Raw genomic sequence first — 26,902 nt, 5'->3', positions numbered from 1 at the left:
TCATTGACAAATATTATTTTCATTCAGTTCTTTATTGGGTCTATAGAATGAAAAACCTTTTACTAGAATTAAAGTAGTCATAATAACAAATCTACTATATATATGTATTTATAAAGAAACCCAGAAAATTAAATAATTATAGTTTTCGTAGTGTTTAAGTTAGGTTGACCTAATGCAAAAGACTGATAAAAAAAACTGTAATTATTTAGCTTTCTTGTTTTTTTTTTAATATACATATAGTAATCCATTTCATACTGTATAGCCAATAAATAGTTAATTAATATATAAATTCATTTTAGATAAGATGAAGATAATTTTATAAGTATGCTGTCTTCTAAGCTGGGCAATAGAGCCAAGGAAACGAAACGAAAAATTAATTAAACGGAACTGTATCTCAATTTGAGATCCCAAAGTTCCACATATAAATTAATTTCGAAACTTACATATGGAGAAATAAGCGAGAAAAATATAGGTCCGAAAAGTCGCTGAAGCGGGAATCGAACCCGCGTCTTTCACTTTCCGGGCGACTGCTCTTACCAACTAAGCTATTCAGACCCTTTCGATCCTATATTTTTCATTTGCCTTTTTAGTAGATGTTAGTAAATACCGCCATAAATTTCTCCATATGTAAGTTTCGAAATTAATTTATATGTGGAACTTTGGGATCTCAAATTGAGATACAGTTCCGTTTAATTAATTTTTCGTTTCGTTTCCTTGGCTCTATTGCCCAGCTTAGAAGACAGCATACTTATATTATTTATATTGAGAGCCGATAAAAATATTTATTTCTGAGTTTATTCACGCATAATTTTGTTTTAAATATATCTAGATAAAAGATATAATTATATGGCGATTTATCTAGATCATTTTTTAGATAACAATTTTTAAGACTGCTTATGTAAACACAGTTATTAAAAAAATGTAAATTATAAAAGGGATATAAAAATATATGTGTTCATATTTTTATTTATAAATTTTTAACGCTTACTGCTTAAATTCTACTATTTAAGTATTTTTATGTGCTATGATTCCAAACCAAAATTATCTGACAATTATTCTAGATTAATTTACTAAAGATAATACTTTGTTTCATCTAAGATGCAGACATATAAATAATACATATTTTCATTATCTGTATAAAGATAAGATGACGTCAAAGTTTCATCTAGATGATCATCTATATAATTTTATTTAGATAACAGCAAACACTGGTTAAATAAAAATAATATTTATCGAAAAAACAGACACAGTCAGCATCCCCTTAACACCTGAAGAGGAAAAGAAGGAAGGTGAAGAATTGAACGAATATATTCAAATATTTTCGTAATGTATGCTTTTAATGATGTCAAAGTTTTCGTGCAACACTCACGGCGTCGTATCGCAATCTGGTCTCGAATGCTCCCGGGTATCTCATTAAAGTGAACTCAATTTTCGCAAAATTCCAAGCCGTTTGCGCTGGCGCATATAGCCCAGGGTGCAGTGGGCGTTTGCGACGCGTGGGCGATGTTCGAAATCATCGACTCCCTTACTGCGCAAATATCAAACACCCACGCCGTTGTTCGCGCGGAGATTGGGCGGTGGCGATAGGAGAAAAGGGGTGAGTCGGCTAGAATGAAACGCGAAGAGTCGTAAATATGCATTACGGGACGAAAGATAGGGGAAGACAAAAAGACATACGGGATCCATACTCGAGTTCGAGTTTGAACCTTTGACGGATGCGCTTTTAATACGATAGCTTTTTGATCGCTTGTCAATTAAGGAAAAAAATGGGGACGGATATAATGACAAGTGATGAAAAGTGCATATAGGTATACAGGGTGTCCCAGAACTAGTAAATCTTTTTTTATTTTACTCCAAGACTCTAAAAAGTATAGGGTGTTTCAAAACTGGCGGAGACGATTTTTCCTAGACGAAAATGTCGAGATCATTTTCTAGTTATAAGCGATTCAAATAAAATATTAACAAAATCACATTTTTTATTAATTTTATGTGGAGGTTACTTTAATATAGAATTTTAATTTAAGACTTAATTACGAAGATGAAGATGACGAAAATTGGGAACGTGCAAAAAATGATGGTCTCCCTCGACGTGTTCGCTGAGAAAAAATCGTTTCCAAATGATCCCACGAATTTACCATTTACTATTAATTTTGGGACACCTTGTATGTAGATGAAAGAGAGAGAAAGACAGGGTGTGTCATACCGCATCATATCCTTCCAGGCACCACGTCACATTACACCACAAAATTTACAATCAAAATATATATATTTACAAATGCGTCAAAATCGCGTTATTCCGATTGCAGTGTCGCGCTGCAATGTTTATCGATGGTGTTTAATTAGTGAGAAACATATAACGCTCGCGATAACGAGGAAACGCGATATATGTAATTCTACACGTTTCAATTATAATCAGTAAAAACATATAGGATCGCGTTAAACGCGTTGACGTAATCGAGGGCGATGTTTTTGAATAATTAATTAAGATATGACAAATGTCATTTAAAAATATACGCTACACAGTATATCTATATGAACCTCTTGAAACATGCGCGAATAAATTACACATGTTATATAAATTACACATAATTATGCGTACTCTTGTCTCGTGTTGCCTCTGTATTTACGTTAAGTGTATACCTATATAATATAATCTATTCTTTCTATACTTTTATTTATAAATTAAATTAAATAATATCTCTCGATGTATAACGCGATACAGATGCGCTTACATTTTTTTCTCTATTCTCGATTTACAATCAAACTTATAATAACATCGAATATTTTTTTAATCAAAATGTACATAACGAGTTGCTCGATCGTTGATACGAGCTATTGAAATTAAAGAGCATATTTTTGCCTTTATATCGTAGCATTTGTCAGTTCGTTTCTGCTTGAGACTAGACTCAAGTAACTACAAAGTGAAGTATATATATATATATATACTCATTGTAGAGAGAGAGAGAGTCAGAATTTACAGAAGATTGTAGGAAATCGCATTTCTCTACGATTCTCCTCAGGATCAATCGAGATAACTGGATATTCATGGAACTTCAACGCGAACGCATTGAAATTCCCATTGGAGAATTCGCTCAGAGAATTATTATGGAAATCTATAATAAGATTCACGAGAGAAAAAGGAACTGCATGTGATTGACATCGCTAGCAGTGTAGAGTTTTAAAAATAACAATTAAAAGCCAAGATTACAGATTGTTTACGAAACAATACTTTTTTACGAGAGAGCGTTCTAAAGCAAATTAAAATTTAAATAGTCGGATAAACGTAAAGTCTCTCTTGTATTTTATTTAATAATTTAGAGATTTTTTGTGTGTTCTGTTCACACGTTTATTCCGAAAATAAATTATAAATAAATAGGCAAAAGCTGAAAAATACACCCTTATGTATAGGTTGTCCCGCATAGATGTTTTTTGCAATTTTTCTATATGTGAAATTATATATAATATTTAGAGAGCTATAAGAGACATATAATTTTATTCTTTGTCCATTCGCAGCCAAAGGCCGCGAAATTCGATATGAATAAAGTACCACAATTTTATTCTGATCCTTCACCGAATTGTCGAATTTTTATTCGGGAAAAATCTGACATATACGATGATAAGAAGATATAAAATCTTATGGGATGACATGTCGGCTCTCTGCGTAAGAGGACTAGTAATCGGCAGGTCCCGGATTCGATCCCGATCCTAGTTCCATACGCCGATTAAATTAATTGTGCATCAGACACAAGTAATTTAATATATAATCGTTACGTCACATTAAATCCCGTCAATAATATTTGTGTTAGAAATAAAAAAAAAAAAAAAAATCGCGTCTTTCCGCGAGTGTTTCTTTCAAATGCGCTCGGCGCATTTTTCATATCATTCGTTTCAAAATCGGATTCAAGTAGAGTCTTCAGAGTCATCAGAGATTTCTCAGTGTACATTTGTCACTTATCTCATCCCTTCAAGGGTGGGTCGCCTCGATCAGGGAAGAGAGATTCGAGCGAAGAACTTTACTTTCGAATCGGTGGCGCCATACTTCGTCCGAGGTCGGAACACGCGAATTCCCGCCCTGGATCTCTTATCTTTTTTTCCCCTTTTTTCGCACTAAATTGCACTTGGCTCACAGCTCCGGCAGATGGTGCCGTTTGTCCGCTCAGCGGTCGTCTCGAATGTCCGAAGGAGTCGGCGCGGCACGAAAGGGCGCGAATTTCGAGCTTTCGCCGCCGCCGACGAGGTTTCAGAACTGCAGAATCTGATTGATCCACTCGCGGAATTCCGAGATGCGCGTGTAAACGCCGGGCTGATTCGGCGCGGCGCAGCCGATTCCCCAGCTGATGATCCCGGCCAGGATCCACCGCTTGTCTCGCGTTCTTTGAATCACCATCGGGCCGCCGCTGTCGCCCTAAAAAGGAATAGAGGGTTGTTAGTTGGGATATGTCATTGCTGCAAGCTTTTATAATAATGCACATTTATTATGCAACGTTTCGTCAAGCTGAGAAACATATGAAAATTTAGTCTGCTTTGCAGTGTTTGCTGTTATCTAAATAAAATTATATAGATGATTATCTAGAAATTTCTAAATTATATAGATGATGAAGAATTCTAAATTAAATAGAAATTATATAGAAAATGAAATTATATAGATGATCATCTAAAATTTTGACGTCATCTAATCTTTATATAGATAATGAAAATATGTATTATCTATATGTGCATCTTAGATTAAAAAAAATTATCTAGAATAATGTTCAGATAATTTTGTTTAGTATAACTGTGTTTACTTATAAGCGATTTTAAAAATAATATTATCTGAAAGTTATCTAGATGAATCGCTATATAATTTCATCTTTTATCCTTTTATATTAACATTCAAAATCATCATCTTATTTAAGATAAATTTACATATTTTTATCTCATCTTTAATTAGATCATTTTAAAATAATCTAAGTACAACACTGCTTATTTGTGAAAAATAAATATATGCACATATATTTGTATAATTTCATTTTTAATTTTTTACACAAAGAATTTGATTAATAACATAATTGATAAATGAAAGAGTGCAGTTATATGAAATTATGTCACAATCATTTATGAGAAAACAAGTTTTTTAATGATAATATTTTATAATAAATTTAAAAATTCTTAAAAAGGACCGAAAAATATAACTTGACAGGAAAACATTTCATAAGATTTTAATGCTATTCCTACATGTTCAACATTTTTCTTAAACTCTTGGGCTTATCCAAAAATTGTAGGTAGTCTACAATATTCCGGAGATTATCTATTATTATTATTTTTTCTTAAAAATAAAAAGAATTTTCTAACACTTTAGTGCTAAATGCACTTGCGTCCTTAATCCATGCAAATGCAAGTACAAAATACTGACCTCGCAGGAGTCAAATCCACCGTTTCTCCAACCGGCGCAGATAAAAATGTGCGGAATGTGCTCGATGTAACCCGCGTTTCTATACATCGCCTCGCATACGGTGTTATTAATGACAGGTACTGAAACTTGCTGCAATACGGACGGCTAGTGGTCCCTCTAAAAAAAAACCCGCGAAAAATTAACATATTTCTCTCAAGCGTTTCCACGATAGGATAAAAGAAAAATTTATTTACGACCCCCAATAAAATCGCTCTCTCTCTCTTAAAGTGTCCCAATTTTAACATTAACGTCAATTAACGCGTGTTAGATGCAACTATGCAGGTATATACCGTCGTAAAGTCTGCCCCAGCCAGTAACATAGGCCGTACGACCGACATAAGTTTCATCGTCATCGGGCAAGCAGATGGGCAAGACGTTCGGCTGGAAGGGTAGAAGAGGCTCGTAGAACCTTAGAAGGGCGAGATCGTACTCGAAGGTTCTCGCGTCGAACTGAGGGTGACTCGCTACGATCTGCACCCTTCTTTCTTGATATCCGTATGGCTCGTCTTCGTTTGCCAGATCGTGCTCGCCGATTCTTAATAGCAGATCACTCGGTGGCACACTGCAAAAAGCATATTGTTCTATTAATTCTTCAGGAAATTGTCCATCCGGAGACAAAATGCTGCTGAATCTCGCGTTATATTTTAAATAATGACAAGAAATATATATATAATATATATGTAATGTATATTACAAAATTCTATAATATATAAATAATTATATATAATAAAATAATAATATATATAATATTAATAGTAATATAAAATATATAAATTATATATAATATATTATTATTATTTATTTATATAAATTTAATATATTATTATATAAATTTAATTTTATTATTATTTAATTATAATGAATAATAAATCTGTTTTAAAAAATCCTATTTAAATTCAGGTATAAAAAGGCTAGTATAGAGTATTTGCTCCAAAATAAGCATAGAGAGATTTGAAAAATAATTTTGTTACACCTCTATAATATTTTTGCCTGACTCGTAATCTTTTCACAATTTAATTTTGTTTATATATATATATATATATATATATATATCTCAGAGCCTTTTCCGGCTCTAAATATATTATTTAAAAAATTCCATAATCTTAGGAGTTCCTTAATTTTAGAAAAAAAATTCATGACGTATGATAATACTAAAGAGCGTAGAAAAAATGTCGCAATTCCGATTCTTGAGAAACGACACGAAGCTTTTGTACGATATTTTGTTTTACGACGGAAAAGTACCGTGTGTTAATCTTCTTATCCTCCTCCGCCTCTGGAATGTGCTAGATGAGAAAATGTTTGTACAGACGGAGAGACAATCGTTTCTCATCGCGCGAAGGAGAAGATTATAGACACGCGCGGGCGCAAAAAGTCTCAAAGTATATTCCGAGAAAAATGGACTGGCTCTCGAGATGAGGAGAAAAAACTGTATTATTAGTGTCACAGCAAACACACGCGATACACTTACCTTTCGACGCAGTGCGCCGCGGTAATAGCCCAGTTCTCGTTCAACAACGCTGCGCCGCATTTGTGTAGATAAGTCTGCGATCGCCATTGACGTAACGAGATCTGCAAGGAAGTTTATCGTGTCTGAGAGTCTCAATGACTCAATAAAATACGTGAATAATTGTTGTTATTGATACGAAAAAAAAACTACTATTATTCATCACATACAGTGTTATTAATGATTGGATTTCCTTTTCCTGTATGTCTAAAAAAAGCCATCACCGCACAATTTCGATCAAAATCTCGAGCTACGAGTCTCGTGTGTTTTATTAGACATTAATATTGAAATAAAATGATAAAAAATGTTTTTGATTATGATATAATGACTTGCAATGCGATGCTCACCTGCCAAGGCCATTTTCCGAAAGAGCTCCGATCGCCACCGACAATCCTAGGCTCCGGAAACAGCCTTCGTCCGCACACTGCAAGGATAAGCATCGTCGAGTTCATACTCTTAAGCAAATTCGCGAGTTGGACGGAATTCATGTTGGAGAACGGACGGACTGTGTTCATTCGACTGGATAAACGACGGTACCGTTGCGCGGATGCATCGCTCATTTAATTCTTTCGTCTTTGCCCGCAGGCGGAATTGGGATTATTTTTCTGCCGTATGCACAATATTATGCGACACTCGCGATTGTTGCGTCTCATTGATTACGGGAAATTACAAACATAATTCTTCGTGGATATACAGGCGCAAATTTTATTTATGATTATACCGTCATTATTTAAATTAAATTGCGCTACCAACGATGACAGGCAATTTAGACGTAATAACGCAAAAAGCAATAGAATAGACGTAAGTTTGTAAGTTACAGCGTTCGTTATATGTATTGCGTCTTAATTAGTCACTTGAGTAAAATAGTACGGAAAGATAGAGAGAATTGTAGAGCGATTTCTTATACTGAAAACAAAATTTATTGAATTTGAATAAATATTCGTTTAAATTTATTCGAAACTAATAATATCGATTTGATGTGAAAAATATTTATTTGATATAAGAAAATTCTTTTCAAAACAGATAAGTATTTATTTGTTTCAAATAAATAATTTATTGGGCAACATTGCAATAAATATTTATTAATGTAATAATTTTTTTTCAGTGTAGAAATAAATTCTAAAAGTGAAAATAATGGTTTTGAAAATTTCCAACACTACGCACATTGCAATATCAGACTATTCAATAAAGTTGGAAAATTCTATACTGAATATTAAATAGGTTTTTGTACTTGTAGACTCATCTTTTACTTATAGAAGGCAATTGCTGTCTAAGGTTCGAATTGAGTTGTCTTTCTTATTAAGCGAGAAGTCGAATATTATCTCGCGAGAGGAAGATGAAGAGGCGTAGCTATGCGATCAAAAGATGATCTTTAGAGTTAAACTGGGGCAAAATTGAACGGAATAACGCGAATTCCGATAGTGACCCGAATCTGTGGTTCCGCATTTCACCGGTTATTTTGGTCTTCACTCCCGAGACTAGTTCTAGTCGAGTATAACGATTCGTTCCGGTCACCCAGTGTGTGGGAACGCGATCCAATTTCTTGTATTCCCGTGCATATAATGCGCGCTTGTCGTAATATATTACAACAAGCAAGTCCGGCCGTACTGTATTTAAGTATTCACCTTGTTTGTAGTCCGACATATTGAGAGTCTCCATTGGTACCGGAAGTTCCGTGTCGATCGTAACACCGGTGATCGTTGACGGCAAAGTGGTCGCGATCGGTTTTGTCGAGATATCAGGACTGACGGTGCTCTCCGTGATGGGTTTGGCTAAAAATACAATTAATATATTATTAACAAAATAGTCATTAATATAATTAATATTGCTCTCTTTTGGATTGCGCGTTTAAGACTTTAAATAAATGTATATTATTTAATTTTATTTTTAGGAATTCTCACAACAGATTTTCTCAGACGCGAATTCGTTCTTGCAGTAGTAAAACTCATAGTGAGAGAGCTTTCAAGTTGATTTCTTTAGTACGATTTGTTGGAAGATATTTCTTCCAAGTTGTTGCTCGTTTGCGCGATTACGCCAATTCTTGAAAGTTCTTGAATCGCGAGCAAACTCTCCGTGCGGAGAACGCTCGCAAAGGCTACATTTAATATGTCTTACCAGAAGTCAAAGACTGTACAGTGGATTCCGTAACCGGTTCGGTCGTCGACTCCTGAGTCTGCGGTAACTTTTCGGTGGAAGGCGATTGAATCATTATCCAGCTGTCCGGGGTCGTTATCGGGGACCAATCGGTTTCCGCTTGCTCTGCGAAGCGAACAGACAAAAAATCAAGGCTAATTATATTTTCATTACAATCCCGAATCTTAAGAGCCAAAAGAGTCGAACCAAATTTTTGTTAGATCTAAGGCACGAGAATACAGATGACTTTTATTGCGACGAAGATCAAACATTCATTCGGAGTCAATTAACTTCGAATTCAAGCTTATCTCCAAGATATATTACATATGCGAAAAAACAATAAACAGAACAAATTCTTCCCTGAATCCGTTTCTGAGAATGCCTTAGTTTCGAGCAGATATACGTTATGTTAATTTGAAGCAGCGCGAACCGGATTAATTCTCCGATTTGGGATATAGTCGAGAGAAGAGCGAGTTCTCTCTCACGCGCGGAGCGTAGTTAGTTATTAGAAGATCACTCTTGGATGGATATAGAGATACGTAAAGATGATTATGATCGCGTCGGTGGAGAACCCAAGAGATGGCCGGTTTGTGAACCGTTACGACGTTCCGTCTCAATGGTGTATATCATAGACGCGGTGTCGAAGCAACGGCATGATCCGCATAGCTGTCTCTTCTAGGATCCAAGTAAATACGACCTTGATTCGCGTCTATAAGACTATTTGAATGAAATTTTTTTCTATTACTTTTTATCCCGATTTTTTAACCAATTTAGCTAATTTTTGACACTTTAAGCGATTGGAGATTTATCCTCTTTTGAATTTATTTGACTTATGTTGAGTCGAATTTGATTTAGTTTTGTCGAAAACTCCTCCAAGTATAAAGTATAGGCTTAATTCCTATATAAATTAAACTGATCGCGAAATTATTTAAGATCTATAAAATTGTTGAGAAAATTAAGATTGACAATAGGAGCAAAATTTCGATACCTTCGACTTGTTAAAATATTTAAACGCTGCGAATAAATGCAAAGAAGATTTACTCTGATACGTGCAAAAAAATAAAAATTTTTACTAAAAATGTAACAATAAGAAAAAAGAATATGACAGCTAAATATTTTTTATTAACTCTAGATCTCGAGCTATATAATCAATTCTTTTAATAAAACACAGTATGCAAATATTTTTATTTATTCATTTGAGCGTCTCTATTCACTTAATTTCCGGAACAATTTCTTTGCCAAAAAATACTTTCAAATTTCCTTGACAAAAATTGGAATTTTTTCTAAATCTTAAAAAAAGCCACATTATGAAAATGAGAAGAAAAGTAAAAATAAAAGTTTTAAAGTATCATGCTTCTATTTTTAAATAAAAATGAATAAAAATTGATTATTTTAAAGGCTCACAGATTTTTTTAGATTGTTATTTATTTATGCAGCGCTTGATGCAGTCTAGTTTCGCATGCAATTAACGAGACGTAATTATGCCGTGTAAGGACGTGCATCCGTTCTCTTGGACTTGACGCGTGCCCGGGGAGAAACGTTCGGGAGAAACCGGTCGAAACAGATTACGCCGAATCATTGACCCCATAAAAATACGTGAACTTTAGAAGCGGATAATACTCTTTTATATTGTAAGCGCGATATTAAAATCCGGAAGAGAAAAAGATATGCGCTCCGTTTTATTATCTCGGCATAAACAGATGTGTGAGACGCGTTCGAAGCAAAAATGTGCGAACTTAGTCTGTAAAAAATCAATTATTTGTTCCCTCTCGTAAAATTCATGATTAAAATAAAGTCAATAAAATGCAATAAAATTGATAAACAAATAATATCCAAAAAATCGTCTCGATCTTCACTTAACCGTTTACTCTGTAACATATTTTTGCAATTGATGTCTTCGTGTATTTTTATGATTTACACTCGACTACGATGCACAGTCGCGGATTTTAAATATGCTCCCTTCATCGGCATCGATTACCATCTTCGAGGAATTATCGGAAACGTGATTAGCATTCTTATTTGTTTCGCGTCCGTATGCTAAGTAAGAAGAAGAAAACGAACGTTCATTGTGTAACACGACGGCCTTGTCGACAATAGGAAATCGTGATAGTAATCCACCTCGAACGTCTCATGCATCAAAATACTGAGAATAGCGAAAGCTCGGGTTTTGACGGATTGCTGGTAAATTTATAATAGTTTCCTTCGCCTTTCTTTCTCGATCTCGACAACGATAAATACTCTTCTTCTTTTCAAAGAAATATACATTTGAAGAAAAATAGCACAATTAATCTTACAATTAATTTAAAAATATTATAATTAAATTATTATATTAGACTTTAATCTCACATAGCAGTAATCCGATATCGTACACTGAAAAAACATGATTAAATTAATAAATATATATTTCAATCCTGCCTAATCAATCATTTATTTGCAACAAATAAATATTTATCTGTTTTAAACAGAATAAATGATTTATTAAGCAGTATTAAAATAAATATTTATTCGAATTCGATAAATGTTTTGTTCAGTGTATAATAAGAAATTCGTTAACAATGATTTTACTAACCTGACGATGTAACCTGCGTCGACGTGGACGAAGACGTCTCGGGAGTCTTCGCGGTAGCTTCATCAGAGTTCGAGCTCCAGGTCACCAGGCCCGGGGAGTAGGTAGTCAACGGGATCTCCTCCAAGGTATGATTAACATTCTGACCCTTGGTGGGAGGCACGTAGGTCGAAGTGCTTTCGTTCCTAACGGTAAACGTGGATATCGAACTCGAGATGCTCGTGGTGACTTCTGCGATGCTGGACGACGTGTTTATGGGAATTTTCGTCAAAGGTTTAGTCACCGGCCTCGACGTCGTGGTTGGTTTGGGCCTCGTGACGCTGACCGTCGACCCGACGATCGTCGACGAGGACGGCCTCGTTCTCTCTGTAGTCGTCGCGGTACCATTTTCTTGCTCGGGTCTAGTGGTCCTGATCGTCGTGCTGGTGACCTTAGTTGGTTTCGTTCTCGTCGTGGTTGACAGCGACGGTCTGGACGTCGTCGTCTTGGCAATCGTCGTCGGTTTGACAGTTGTCGTCCTGACAGTCGACGTCTTCGTCGACGTCTTCGTCGACGTTGTCGTCTTCAGCGTCGTCCTGGGAGTCGTCGTTTTCGCGCCAGTCACTGGACTCTGATTCGGACTCTTCGTCGTCGTGGAAACATTTTGTCCGCTTGCAGCTGTTGTCAACGTTGTTAATGTGACAGTCGACGGTCTGGTTCCAGTGGAGGCTAAAGTACTCTCCGTGACACTCGCAGTTGACACTCCGATGCTGCTGAGCGAACCAGAAGTCGAGGGCGGCCTGGTACCGCTGGTCGTCACCGACAGAGTGCTACCAAGACTGGAATTTGTGACGGGCTTCGAAGGACTCGACGGAAACCTTCGTCAGCGTCGTGGGTTTCTTCGTGGTCGTCACCGGGCGTTTCGTTACCAAAGTAGCGACGACGGTGGATGAAGGTCTCTTGGTGCTGCTGAGGGTGCTGCTGGGTTTTTTGACAGCTTGGGTCGACGGTTTGGCCGTCGTCGTGTTTCTCGGCGGGAATCTGGTCGAAGGTGGCACTTGTTGCGTAGTCGTCAGCAGGTTCTTTGTCGGGGTCGATTGAAGGATCGGCCTGCGAGTGGTCGACGGGAGAGGCTTCAGGGAGGTCTGAACCGTCGGTTTCTGCGCCGTCGTCGCGGGTCTCTTCGTGGTCGCTTTCGAAGTTGTCGCGACGGTCGTCAACCTCGTTACCTCTTCGCTGCTAGGTCGCACCGTGGCGGCCGAAGTGTGCGGCTTCGTGGTGGACTGCCTCGTCGTGTTCGGCGATATGCTTGTGGGTTTGCTCGCGATATTCGCGGTGCTCTTCAGCAACACGGCTTCCGTGCTGGATCCGGCGGCGCTTTGCACAGTTTGGAACGTGGTGAGACGAGTGGTCTGCGTGGTCATTTCGACCGTCGTGATTGTGGGTTTTCTCGTCGACAATCTCGTAGTGTCTCTCAATGAACTCGCCGAAGTGCCCGAGATTGTTACAGGCGTCGTCTATAAAATTATTGATACGTCGAAATGATTTATAATTCATCTGAACAGAGTACATGTGTGATTTTCGATCAATTTTGTCTGATCTTTCAAAAGCAATTCTCTGTTACTGATTGGCTAATTAAGTTATAATTTTCATTATTTTCTCGCAGCATTTATTCTTAATAAAAGAAATTAAAATTTAACGTGTCAAGTGATTCAAAAATTGCAATTTTAATTATAAAATTATTTATAATTAATCTGGACACAGTATGATTTTCGATCAATATTATCTGATCTTTAAAAAGCAACTCTCTGCTAATGACTGGTTAATTAAGTTATATTTTTGGTTATATAAAATTATTATTTTTTGCAGCATTTCTTGGTAAATGAAACTAAAATTTAACCTCGTGTATTAAATTCATACACATACATTTTGTTACATATGTGCTGATGATTAAGCGTTTTAATGAGCAACTTTCTTTCTTGAATATATGATTTGATTGTGAGATTACGCGAGCCGCTGCGTTTATCTCGATGATCTCACGTAGAGAAAGTTATTATAATACCTGAATGAGGGATATATAATGTGTGTCTCATTTCGTGCATCGTAATTCAAATTACTTCACTCTCACCGTCATACATTTTTTGACAAACATCCTAAACAATACAATTCTAATAATAATAAATATAAAGCGATTTAAATGAATCGTCATGAAAAAGGACGAAGGGCGAATGATTTATCATCGGTCCATATCTTATTATAAAATTCCGCCTCGAATGACTCTCGAGAGGAAGAAAGTCTCGGGAGACGCTTCGATTTCATCGATTCGCCTTTAACGATTTCGAGCTGTCATCTCGCTGACACGTGGCGAGGCCGGCTGTGAAGCCGCTTCATTAGCGATCGCTACTTACCGTCGAGGTTTGAGGAGTCTCCGCCGGTTTTCTCTCATCTGTTGGCTTCGGCCTCGCCAAGTACTCCGGTATGCTGTTGCTCGGGATTGGATTGCGAGTGGTGATGAACGGCCTTGGCGGCGGCGGCGGCGGCCCGTCGTCGATGCTGTTGTCCTGCGGGAAGATGTCCGGCTCGTCGTCGATCTTGCAACAGCTACCGAAGTAGAAGCGGTCGATGCAGGTGCCAAGGTGCGTGCCATTAGCCTTCGCGCAGGTAAACGCGAACATGCACACGCCGGTCTCGCCGCTCCTGCGTGACACGCACGGCAAGTGCCTGATGTTTCTGCCCGTGTCTACGGAAGAGAAGAAAAAAGTGCCGTCACATTACGTCCCTCGCGAATCTCCACGTCACACTGATTTCTTCGATCGATCCCCTATTCTTTAATAATTCTCGATGCAATATAGTATAGACAGTGTTGTGCTTAGATGGTTTTCAAATTAGCTAAAGATGAGATAAAATATGTGAATTCAGCTTAGATAAAATGATAATTTTGTTTTGAATATATCTAGATAAAAGATAAATATATTTATATTTTTATTTATAAGTTTGTATCGTTTATTGTTTAAGTTCTACTGTTTAAGTATTTTTATGTGACCCTAAATTAAATTATCTGAACATTATTCTGGATAATTTAGTAAAGATGACATTTTTTTTGCATCTAAGGTGCAGATGTAGATAATACATATTTTTATTATCTATATAAAGATAAGCTGATGCCAAAGTTTCATCTAGATGATTATCTATATTTAGATAACAGCAAACACTGAGTATAGAAAGATGAATTCTTAATATTTTTTATATTAAATTATTTTTATATTAATTTATATTAAATTATATTTATATTTTATATATTATTATCTTTATTTAAAATATTAAAAATTATTTTCTTATCCTGGCAATTTTTCAGTTTCTATACGAAGAGAATTTTCTCTTAGAATTTACCCTGAAAAAATCATGGTAATTGTGGGAGAATATGGTATTAGAAAATTTTATAAGAATTTTTCTTCTGATTAATATTTACTACAATAAATTTTTATGCATATTAATATTATTTGTTGTGGTAAATATTAATTAGAAAAACTCTTATAAAATTCTTCCAGTACCATATTATTCCTCCCATATGATTACCATGATTTGCAGGGTAAATTCTAAGAGAAAGGTATATATTTTTATATCTTTATTTATACATTAATTTTTACACCTATATTAATATCTACATCAATATTTATATCACTATTTTTATCAATTATTATACTTCCGCGAAATGCAACATAATATAATTTTTTTAATATATATCGCACTTTCCTCTCTCGTACGTATAAATCGCCGGAACTTTATCGCGATGTTTCGTAATGATATGCGATTGTCTCAGGCGATAGAGATATAAATTCTTCCGTTCGGGAAGATTATCCTCGCGTTAATGCGAAGGTAAAGGCTTCTTTATCACGGGGGAAAAGAATACTTCCGCGCGAGATGAACCGTGTGGAAAGCCTCGAGCAGAAATTCGCTTCGCGCCGTCAATGGCGATTAGATAAATGCTTCCGTGTTCCTTCTTTCCGATCTCCTCCAAAGACTATGTACGTATATCAATCCTCACCCGTTGTCCATAACTGTTCATTGACGATATACATTCCCGGTCGTAACACTTTGCTCTCGTATCGTCAACGTAGATCTGCTTATAATTCCCTCTTTAATGCTCCTGCCGTCCGTTCAACCGCGGATGATGGAAGATGCGAGGCGGCATAAACGGCGCATAATTGCAGAAATGGGATTAAAAAGGAATAAGTGTGCAACGCAAATATGACGGATAGCTTCGACTCGACGAAATTGCGATAAGCGCGAAGCGGCTGAAAATAAACCGGCAGTCTCATAAATATCCTACTATGTTATAATTATATATATCGTTCGCAAAGAAACTTCTTATATTTATTATTATTTGATGGAATTTTTGTTACAAGTTTGTATAATAATATTATTTATAAGATCTCGTCGTTGAAGCACTTTTGCTAGAGAATAGGAAATCATATTATGCATTATTAATCGGGATAACAGAATAAATCCCTTTTGGATCTTTTATAGCGTATTATTACGTCGACGGAGCGGAAAGTGGATAAACAAACAGATGTCACAGATGTAAACTTAAAAAGTCGGAAATATCAGAGGCGTATAACGGAATGACAGAAGTCTCGGCTTGACAATGATTCATACGGTCGTGCAATACAGTTAGCCGCGAAAGAGCAGCGCACATCGGAGGAAGGTTTAAAGAAGCGTGTTCTCCGCGAAATAAAACCTGAATTTTCAAAAGCGAAAATATATAAAAACGATTTCGGAATATTAGCAACAAATTTATCACGTTGCACAATTATATTGAAACCCCTCGTATCTGTTAGCAGTGTTTGCCGTTATCTAAATAAAATTTTGGCATCATCTTATCTTTATATAAATAATAAAAATATGTATTATCTACATCTGCATTTTAGATGAAAAAAAATGTTATCTTTACTAAATTATTTAGAATATAGTATTTAGATAATATGGTTTAGAGTCATAGCACATAAAAATATTTAAGTAGTAGAACTTAAGTATTAAGCGATACAAACTTATAACTTATTAAAATATGAATATATTTTTATATCCCTTTTATAATTTACATTTTTTATAACTGCGTTTACATAAGCAGCCCTAAAAATAATATTATCTGGAAATGATTTAAATGAATCGGCATATAATTTTATCTTTTATCTAGATATATTTTAAAAAATCATTTCTCCATCTTATCTATAACAATAAGATAAATTTACATATTTTCATCTCATCTCTACCTAGCTAATTTTAAAATCATCTAAGCACAACACTAACTGTTAGATACACTAGTTCCAAGGTTGATTAGTGTCTCAAAAAATGAGAGAGAAAATATACAACGTTCATTCAAACGTGGACTCGAACAAAAGTTGAGGAAAGAAGCTTATCTTAAGTTATGCAAAATCACGAGATCGTAAATCCTGTAGCAAATAATTCCTTCTGGAATTTTTGTTTCACATCATTGCGGTTTTATCAAGAAATCGATCGATTGTAAAATAAACAGCTAATAGGTATACGGTATATGGCGCATTATAACGAAGAACGAATTGATGTCAGGCGAGGCGAAGCATCTCGGTACCGTTAAGTTTCAATGTATGAGCTAGTTGCCCGACCCAAAAGTGGGTCACAGTCATAGCCTAATGTAACAGTCCCTCTAAGACACCATCAAGATCTCCTTCTCTCGTCTTTATCTCCGTCTCTCTCTCTCTCATTCCGAGATCTTCGGTCCAACGAAATCACTGTACGCATTCCAGGGTGTCCCGGCTCGGCGTGATTAAACGGACATACCTGACCCGACGTGCCTGGATGGACCAGGCATGCTCTCGGCATTCACTTGGAAAACTCGTGAACGGTATTCTCGCGGCACACCGCGCCAAAGAAAGTGACAGATCGTTTAGCGCGATGAACACGGGACTTTACGTCGTTGAATAACGCTATGTAATATTTACGTCGTCTTTAGATGACGCGCTATAGAGAGAAAATGGAATTGTAACATTTGGACGAGAAATTCCAAGTGTCATCCATAAAGTTATATGTCAGGTCCGAGTGAAATTTGTCGATTAATTCGTCTTATTTTATTTGCCAGATAATAGTATTGCAATCCTCCCGCGCTTCGGAGAGCAACGGGCCGTTAAAACGTCGTCGTTTTTCCGCGATTGTTTACTTTCTTTTGCGGACTCGGCGGGAGGGAAAATCAAGCGTAAAATTGTTTGCGGTTCCAGGCACTCGAGCTACCAGGTCAGTCGGTCAGATCGCGTTCGACCAAAAAAGTCCTACCGCGCCGGTCATCCTTCCGTTTAAAGAATACGCGCTAGCGGAAGTGACACGTTAGTTAGTCATGAAAGAAAGTTGATGACGCCTTTGTGCAGCGGGCGGAATTTCAACCTGCATGTGTTCATATACATAGGTATGCGTGTGCCCACGCGCGATTGCGCGCGAAGAATTTCACTCGCGCTTCGGATCGCATCGTAAGAAAGTGCTCTTCACTGATAAAAAAATTTTGTTAACTCGACTGAATCTTTCGACTAAATATTATTATCTTAATTGAACATGTAAAAATATTTAAGCTAAATATAGCATATTACAATTTAACAAAACGTATATATATATTTGACTTAAATACTAATATATGCTCAATTAACAAAATAGTAATTTAGTTGAAAGGTTTAGTTAAGTTAACAAATTTTTGAAGAACGATTGATGGTCGAGAGCGATTTATATCGCTGAATTGTTAAATAAGTCGCAATGATGTATCCTAAAATTTTATAGGATTATATTGGATTAGATTGTTGATGATTTAAATATGCAGCTTTAATTAGAGAAATAATGAATATAACGAGAGAAAAATAGTAAATATAACGAGAGGGTCATTCGTCTTCGGAATTCCCGGGGAGATGGTCGCGCGAAAAAATGTTGAGGAATCTCTCGGCCGAACGGAAAAATCACGCGGCCCGATGACCGTATCTGACCCACTTCTACAGAAAACTGACCAGTCCGCCCACGTCCCGTTCGAACACAAATTCAAGGTAGGTTCAATGTCGTCGCACGAAGACAGCGCTTACGCACACGCGTAGAAAACGATCGGACCTTGCTGTGCCGGTTATTGGTATTTGTGTACCGATCCGTTACTCAGCTGACACACGAGGAAAATGCAACGAGCATGAAAGAGCCAGAGCGAGACGAACTCGGATATATCGTATAGGAATCGGTTTAAAATACACGCTATATCTGCAATATCTAAAATCAATGATTTAAATTATAAATGCGCGCTTTGCAATATTGATTCCAGAAAGCTGGGAACAATATGTTGGCGGAGGAAATTAATGGATTTCTAAGAATCAGAATATATAACAAATATTTCACTAGATTATTATTCGATATTTGCATAAGACATCGCACATTTTTACAAAAATACTGTGCGAAATTTATATTTTCAGATATTGCCGAAAATATAGAGTAGTAATTTTAAATGGCGTCTTAATATTATCTCAGATCAATAGCGGGTCTTGAAAAGTGTCTCGCTGCATGAAAGAATGCAGATAGTTCGGTTATATTCACAGAATTGTGCTTAATTAAGCTACTTATAATCGAAGATCGATTAGTCGGGGGCTTAATTTCCGTAAGACATAACGGCAATTTAATCAGCAAATTGCGATCATTAAACAACACGCGTTACAGAGAGAATAATTTCTGAATTATCCGGATGATAGTCTCTCTCTCTCTCTCTCTCTCTCTCTCTCTGAACTATCGATGCTATCTGGAGGGAAAACTATTGATACTCTTCCCGCGAATAATAGAGCAATCCAAAGTACTTACTTCCTGGTAGAAATTGAGGAACATAGATCGGATTGGCGATAACAACCGTGTGGATCAACACGTTGCTGATGAAAACGGCGGCCCAGGCCTGTTTTCGCCAGTCGCACATCTGAAACATAGACGAAAAAAACAGAAGTTAGAATTATAGATTGATTTTCTACGATATTATTTATTTATTAATTTTTACTTATTTATGCTTATTTATTTGTATCGTCCTGTCGTTACTTTTTCACGAGAAATTAATTTTTACAAGATTACAATTTCTTGTCACATCCTTCATTTTGTTCATCAATGTAATTGATTATTAGCATTCCGAGATTTGTACTAAGCTTTTAAATAAATAGAATTCAGATAAAATCAATTATGACATTTGCCACGTGACGAATAAATGAGAATATTTTCACGAAGAATGGACGAGATGACAATTACATTTGACGGCGAAATGCTACGCTTTAACGATCATTTTCAGCGACTCATCGTAGACTGCCTCGTTTTAATTTGCCATTGAAATCGCTACTTTTAGTGGCGCATTGATCCTCTTTCGCGACCGACGTGTCATTTATGTCTCTATAATCACGTTTATGATTTCAAAACCGGATTAATTGTCCCGAGATCTCTCGGTGATATTGAATCGCTTGACAAATTGCTCTCTCATTATCGAAGGACAGCTCATTCATCTTTCGACGACAAACAAACGTTCAGCCGTGCAGATCGTAAGCGGGAAGTGTAAAAATTCTTTCGTAATGGAAAGAACTAGTGACGTATAAGTGTTATGTCATTAATTATGATTAATTGATGATCAAACACGACTTTTTAATAATACTGCATATTTATGTACGTACTGTTACTAATTTTGTCAGGAATGTTAAAAAATAAATGATAAATCGTTGTTCATCGAGCGTGAAATTATATCCGGATTTAATTAATAATTTGATTTATATCCTTAATTTACCGAACATGCTTGAAGCACACTTCATTTTAACATTATCCTCGACAAACAAAGTGAATAAAAAATTAAATTAAAGGGCAGCGTTTCATAAATATGATTGTCACATTCGATCTGCTTGTAATTCTTTCGCGATTTCGACCGATTGTGTCCGGAATTCTGACAAGCGAGAAGTTTCCAGCTCGACGGAGTTTACAGCTGATCGCCAATTGTACGATAAAATGTAGTAATTTCAAGATTGCACGTGACAATCGTCTTTTCCACAATTTAGTCTCGACGAAGGACAAATCGATTTTGTCAACGATTAGGTTGAGCGGAAAACGCTCATTTTGCGGGCTCATTAGACAGATCTGTCATCGATAAAGTTGAAGAAGAAGAAGAACCAGATTGCTTAGGTTGATTCGTTTTAGATAAAAATATCAAGATTTTGTTTCCGATCTCTAGATCCGATTTTTTGACAGTTCGCATCGTCATCTGTATCTTTCGTCATCTCAAGATGCTGAAAATCGTCAGCGAACTTCAGCGATGACGACCGATAACCATCGCCGGCTCCGAGAACCGGGTTACAGTTATTCGAAGACAGGAATTTGGGTGTAACGTCATACTTGTTCGGGTCGCACTGTAGCGGAGATCGTCAAAGCGACGCACTTCTTATATGCAAATCAAGAAATTTATGGTCGATTATCACTATAAATAACCATTTTATTCCTCAATTCTAAATATTTAATTTGCTATTTTTTTAAATATTACTACTATTTAATTTCATCATAAAATCCTCTCTTTCTCTCTCCTAGATCTCTAATGAAATTTATACTATCCATAAACGCGTCTGCTTTTTTCTACACTTTACGCAAAAAACTTTAATTTATTTTTATAATAGCATTTCACCCTACAAAGACAAACATTGCGTTACAAAATTTATACACAAGTTTGTCATCTGAACGATTCCATCAAGAATCGAGCAAATATTTCTACATTGCGTCTCTGGCCATTTATTGGCGGAGGAATTGCAGTGATTTCATTCAGTGTAGACTCAGCAGTGCTTCATCTCGAGGAAGCAATAAAAAGCGTTACAGTTATCCAGAGATAGGAATTCGGGTGGATAAAGCAACGAACAAGAGAGCATCGACGTGAGCTGCGTTAGCTTGTCGATGGTCAGGTCGTCGGGTTCTTTCCCGAAGCTTCTAAAACGCTGGACAACGGTTATTTCCTCTGGTCGACGCATTTCTAATTAGTTTCTTCCTTTGCTCGAAGTACGAGCACTCGACGCCCCTGCTAATTGACTAGAACGTAGCATACATAATATATAAACTGAATACTAGGTGATTCCTCTACTGACTTTCTTCTCTCTTCAGTCCTGTAATTTAGGAATACCATCGTGCTCTATGAAAAGTTGCCTATATTTTAATCAATTACAGTATGCGCACGTCTTATATCACTCTAGTCTAAAACTCTTCCTTTTTTTAAATTTAACGTATTAATTAAACTTTGACAGATTTGACGTTAAATCTGTTTTTGTAGCTGAACTGGTTGCACAATTAAGAGTTTATCTTTTTCCTTCCAATGTGGAGTAAACAGATAAATTCTGGACTAAGAGATAAGATCAGCTAAGAAAGAACGGACCTGTTATTTTTCCTTTGAGAAGACATGATAAAAAAATAATAAAATAATAAGAAAAAAGTAATTCTTAATTTTTGGCGGACGAAAGCGACTGAAGAACGCACGTGCGTATGTATGTATTATATATGTACGGGATTTACGCATCGTGGAAAAAGCTCTTGTCGTGTAAGGCAGCACTCTGGTAACGGTACCTGCCACTTTCATTTGTACTCACGTATCTAATGCGAGACGCACATGTGGGTTGGCGCCGAGATATACGCTAAGCGCGAATAAAACCCTGTTCTCCATGCCTGGATCATTATTGCAGATTATTTTCCTTTAGTGAATAACACATATATATTCACAGATTACGCGTATTACGTATGCATATACGGTAGCGTTATGTGTAAAATTGATTTGAACTTTGATTACGGCGACGATACTTTTCGGCTTTCATCCAGGAAATGTGTCTGAGAATTTTGCAGAATTTTTTTCATTTAGAGAATTGTATTCAGCGAATAACGAGTTATATTATATACGGTGTTGTGCTTAGGTGATTTTAAAATTAGCTAGATGTAAATTTATTAGATAAGAAGAAGAGATAATTTTCCTTTAAATATATCCAGATAAAAGATAAAATTATATGGCGATTCATCTAGATCATTTCTAGATAATATTATTTTTAAAACTGCTGTTTATGTAAGCACATTTATAAAAAAAATGTAAATTATAAAAAGGATAAAAATATATTCATATTTTAATAAGTTATTATCGCTTAATACTTAAGTTCTATTACTTAAGTATTTTTATGTGCTTAGTAAAGATAACACTTTTTTTCATCTAAGCTGCAGATATAGATAATACATATTTTTATTATCTGTATAAAGATAAGATGACGCCAAAATTCTATCTAGATGATCATTTATATAATTTTATTTAGATAACAGCAAACACTGATTATATATATGCAAAATTGACTTGGACTTTGATTACGATGACGATATCTGTCAGCTTCTATCATTCAAGTAAATTACCTGAGAATTTCATAGAACTATCCGGTTATTTACAAGTCCACTATTTGAATCTTAATTGAGATCTCTAAAGATCGATTAAGAAGCTATTTCTGAGTGGAAATTTTGCTATTTTCAATTTACAGATTTTTAGATGAATCATGTACTTTTATAATAATATACTAATTCTTACTTTTTTCAAATAGACTTAAACAAACAGTTTTCCACTTCAAGAATTAAAAGAGAAACTTTTCGCAAAACTGTAAATTAAATAATTTTGAAAAATGAAGGAGGACTTGATCTGATTTAAAGTATCGAAACAGATTCAATTAAGATCGAAAGTAGAAGAAAAACGTCGCCGCGGATTTATTTAGATTATAAGCTTCCCTGGCAACTCCGAGTTATTTCAGCCTCATAGTTCGAACGAATTACAGACATATTTTGAGTAACGAGGGTATAAGCGATAATTCATCTCGTCTTAGAGAAGGGTTTAAGAGCCACTTTGTCGAAATAAACACGTTTCTTCAAAGAATACCAGATTTTTTCGACGAGAGACCGCTTGAATAATGCATGAAACTACGTAAAATCCGAGACAGATGTTAGTTTACACGCGTACAGGTACACGCACGGGTGCCCGGGTGCCACGTACGAATGAAATTCAGCTGAAACGAGTCAGGTATACCGCTATTCTGAAGAACATGCGGTTAACTTCGACAACGGATCGGCAATGTGTCCCGCTCGTCGATGTGGTACGTCACGGCGGTGTACACATATGAAATTCTGAATTGATTATTCGGCCAATAAACCGTGTTCATCAAGCGGATAATATTGCTACTTACCGAAATGAAACCATTGTGTAATCTAGCATTTTTCTACTCGTCGCTTGGTACAAGTTCCTTTTAATCGAATGCAATTTTTTCATCCATCATTATATACTTTTGTTATTTTTAAAATCATCTATTCGTAAAGTCAGTTCTGCGGCTACAGTTTATTTTCAAAGCAAACTTTTAATACTTTTAATGATACATTTGACAGCTGTCATCATCAGCTGTTTTCTCCAGAGATTGCCGATTGCTTCGAAAAAATGACGTTCTCGTCTTCAAAATGATGAGAATCTATGAAACGTTTCTGTAATGAAATTTATAATATTCTTTTCGGTTCGGGAGAAATCGGACTCTGTCGATCTATCAATAGTTGCCGACCATATCCGACCGCAGAAACGAGAAAAAGTATAAAATCGCGCCGGTGTTGACCCCGAGGATCAAGGCCGAGAGACCGCAGGAGAAACCACCTGTTCGCCCGAGTTCAGTATCCACCATGAACCGCTTAATTATCCGCGAAAGTACGTCGCCCTCTCTCTCCGGGCTAGAAAAAAAAAAATAAAAATACCGAACCGCGACCTGTTGTCTGTTGTAATCTCAGCGAAGGTCATCCGCGCAAGAAAGTACGACGCTTCTTCATATACCCGGGACCTTGAGACGCATATAAGCATACCTTGACTGACACCGCCGAGCTGCTATTGCTTCTTCTTCTGTCGCGTCTCTGCTCCGGAATCCACTCAGATCACGCGACGGTGCATCGTCGCTTTTAGACGGTACCGAATCGGGATTTTCGGGTTCACTTATTGGTACCCAGGTCCGGGCACTCTCGCTCCGCGATATGACGTGCACCCGATGCGGCCACGTGGTCGAAGCCTGTCAACTGGTGGAGTCTCCGGCGCCTCCCGGTCTCATCTGTATGACCCGGCGACCTCCACCCGCGACAAGTCGGATTCGCCGACAGAAACGTGCAAGCTCTCTCGACTAAGCGGCCGCCGGCTTCCTCCGATCTGCTCGCCACGGCTGGCACCTATCGAACTGGTTTGCTCGCTTCCACGACTTCTGGATCAAGCGATCCCTCGATCCAGGTGGGACTCGCTCGCGGTCTCGCTTCCCCTGCACGAAGAATCGGCAGGCCACGACGAGACACGCATCGGCCGAGAGCGAGCGCGCGCGTCCTCGTGAGAGAGGAGCCAACAACAGCCCCCCACGAGTCGGTAGGTAGATAGATGGGTATAGGTAGGTGAGGTGTGTAGGTAGGAAGGTATACAAACGGACGGCGAGGCTAAACTGCGGGACAGCCGCGGATGGTAGACCGTGTCGGGGTCGACGCTTTTCGTCACGACTGGGACTCTAGCGCGTATGGTTAGGCTCTCTCTTCGAGGTGAGGTAGTGGCAATGACCGTTCTCTCCCGGCGTTCTTCTTCGTCTCTCTGACGCGTTCCGAGCCTTTTTCCTCTTCCTTTGCCTCTCGTCCCCTCTTTCTTCTACCTGTTGCGGAGATTCTGCCACCACCACTTTTCTTCTTCGTCACCACCACCACCGTCACGAATAATCATCGTGGTTAGCTTCCTTCTCCTGCTCATGTGTGGTAGGTGTCTCTTCCCTTACCCTGTTTTCTTCCCCACTACGACCTCGTTGGAGTCGTCCGCAGGTCGGTCTTGTATATACCGTCGACGGTATCTCTTCTTTTTTTATCTATACGTTTTGTTGTTGTTATTATTATTCTTTTTTTCTTTCCCAATCGTTCCTCGGATTCGTGATCTTTATTAGGGTATAGCGTTGTTTTTCGACGCTCGCGATAGGTATCCGAATCGAAGGAACAAGACTGGCGAACGCCGGTGATGATCTTCTTTTTCATGCATTCGCGATTTTCGGAGATACGATAATTGGAGTAATAATTAATATGGTTGGAGATCGACTTGGCTCGAGGCTATCTAAGTTTTTCAAACTATCTAAAAAGTTGGAAGTTTTAACATATCAATTTTGAAAACATGTTCGAATATATTAAATTATTTTCTCAGACAATTAATCTTTTTATACAACTTGGCAGCATTTTTCAAAAATAAAGTTTGTAAATATGATGATTATGTTAATCATAAAATTGCAAAATAAGATATGGTATTTATCGTAGAGATATAAATATAAATATATTTATAATATACAAATCAACGTTTCATCTTTAAAATATTATAACATTGGCTATTATATTAATTTCTTGTTGTTAATTTACAAATAATATATTATCAAAAATTAATAAATAAATTAATATTAGATACGCTTGTACTTTCCTGTAACTTACCTGCACCAGGTAAGTTACAGATGTAAGTCTTTATCTATAGAGTCTACTTCTTAGCACTTTGTTCGGTGCACAATCGCAGCAGACCCTCAAGATGGTATCATTTCTTTATTCAAATTTCTAAAATAAAATTATATATTACTACATTGGAAAAGATAAAAAATAATTAAGTAATAATAACCATTTCACACATATTTTTAACAAAATCAAGAAAGGAAAATTAGTAATAATATGTTGGATTGCTATGTGTTTCCTTTTGAACGATAGCTTGGTATTCTGAATATATAAAACATCAGCGCGATACTTTTATAATTTATAGCAACAATTTTGCATAATTGTAAGCGTTTTTTCTGCGTATATTACTGAACAATTTTATTGTGTGCTCTTTTTTACTCGGACATAATCAAAAAGTAACTGACATGAATGGGAATTACGCAGATAAAGCTTAATTAATGTATGTAACGAAATAATATTTGCATATAGGAGCGAATGTCAAGATATTTTCCATAAAATGAATATATATACATATATCACGCGCAAGATTTATCTAGTATTATTCATACATTTTTTCGTTAGATTACTTTTTGTGATTTAATTAACATTTTTCTTCTAGTGTAGATATTCGAGAGAAATGAAATAATTAAGTGTATATAATTATTATATAATAATAATTTTTATATAAAATTATATACTATATTATATAAAGAGATAAAGTTTGAACGCTGCTATAATTTAGATTTTATAATTATATGTTACAGAGAGGCAACATAAA

The 26,902-nt window shown here is 36.5% G+C and overlaps 1 protein-coding gene across 1 annotated transcript; it reads right to left on the bottom strand.

The window, feature by feature from the left end:
- Positions 1–1,316: 1,316 nt before the first annotated feature.
- Np (serine protease notopleural) lies at positions 1,317–25,263 on the bottom strand. Its single transcript, XM_029316611.2, is given in 13 exon segments — positions 1,317–4,405; positions 5,393–5,536; positions 5,538–5,548; positions 5,722–5,993; positions 6,900–7,000; positions 7,283–7,359; positions 8,561–8,707; positions 9,051–9,194; positions 11,638–12,487; positions 12,489–13,130; positions 14,022–14,353; positions 19,459–19,567; positions 24,508–25,263. Coding segments are annotated over 12 exon segments (2,994 nt in total). The 5' UTR covers positions 24,508–25,263; the 3' UTR covers positions 1,317–4,240.
- Between the last annotated feature and the right edge of the window lie 1,639 nt (positions 25,264–26,902).

Source organism: Nylanderia fulva, unplaced genomic scaffold (assembly GCF_048542155.1).
Source record: "Nylanderia fulva isolate GAGA-0341 unplaced genomic scaffold, ASM4854215v1 Scaffold5, whole genome shotgun sequence".
Lineage (NCBI taxonomy): Eukaryota > Metazoa > Arthropoda > Insecta > Hymenoptera > Formicidae > Nylanderia > Nylanderia fulva.
The sequence above is the reverse complement of the archived record's forward strand: the minus strand, read 5'-3'. Positions and strand labels throughout refer to the sequence as shown.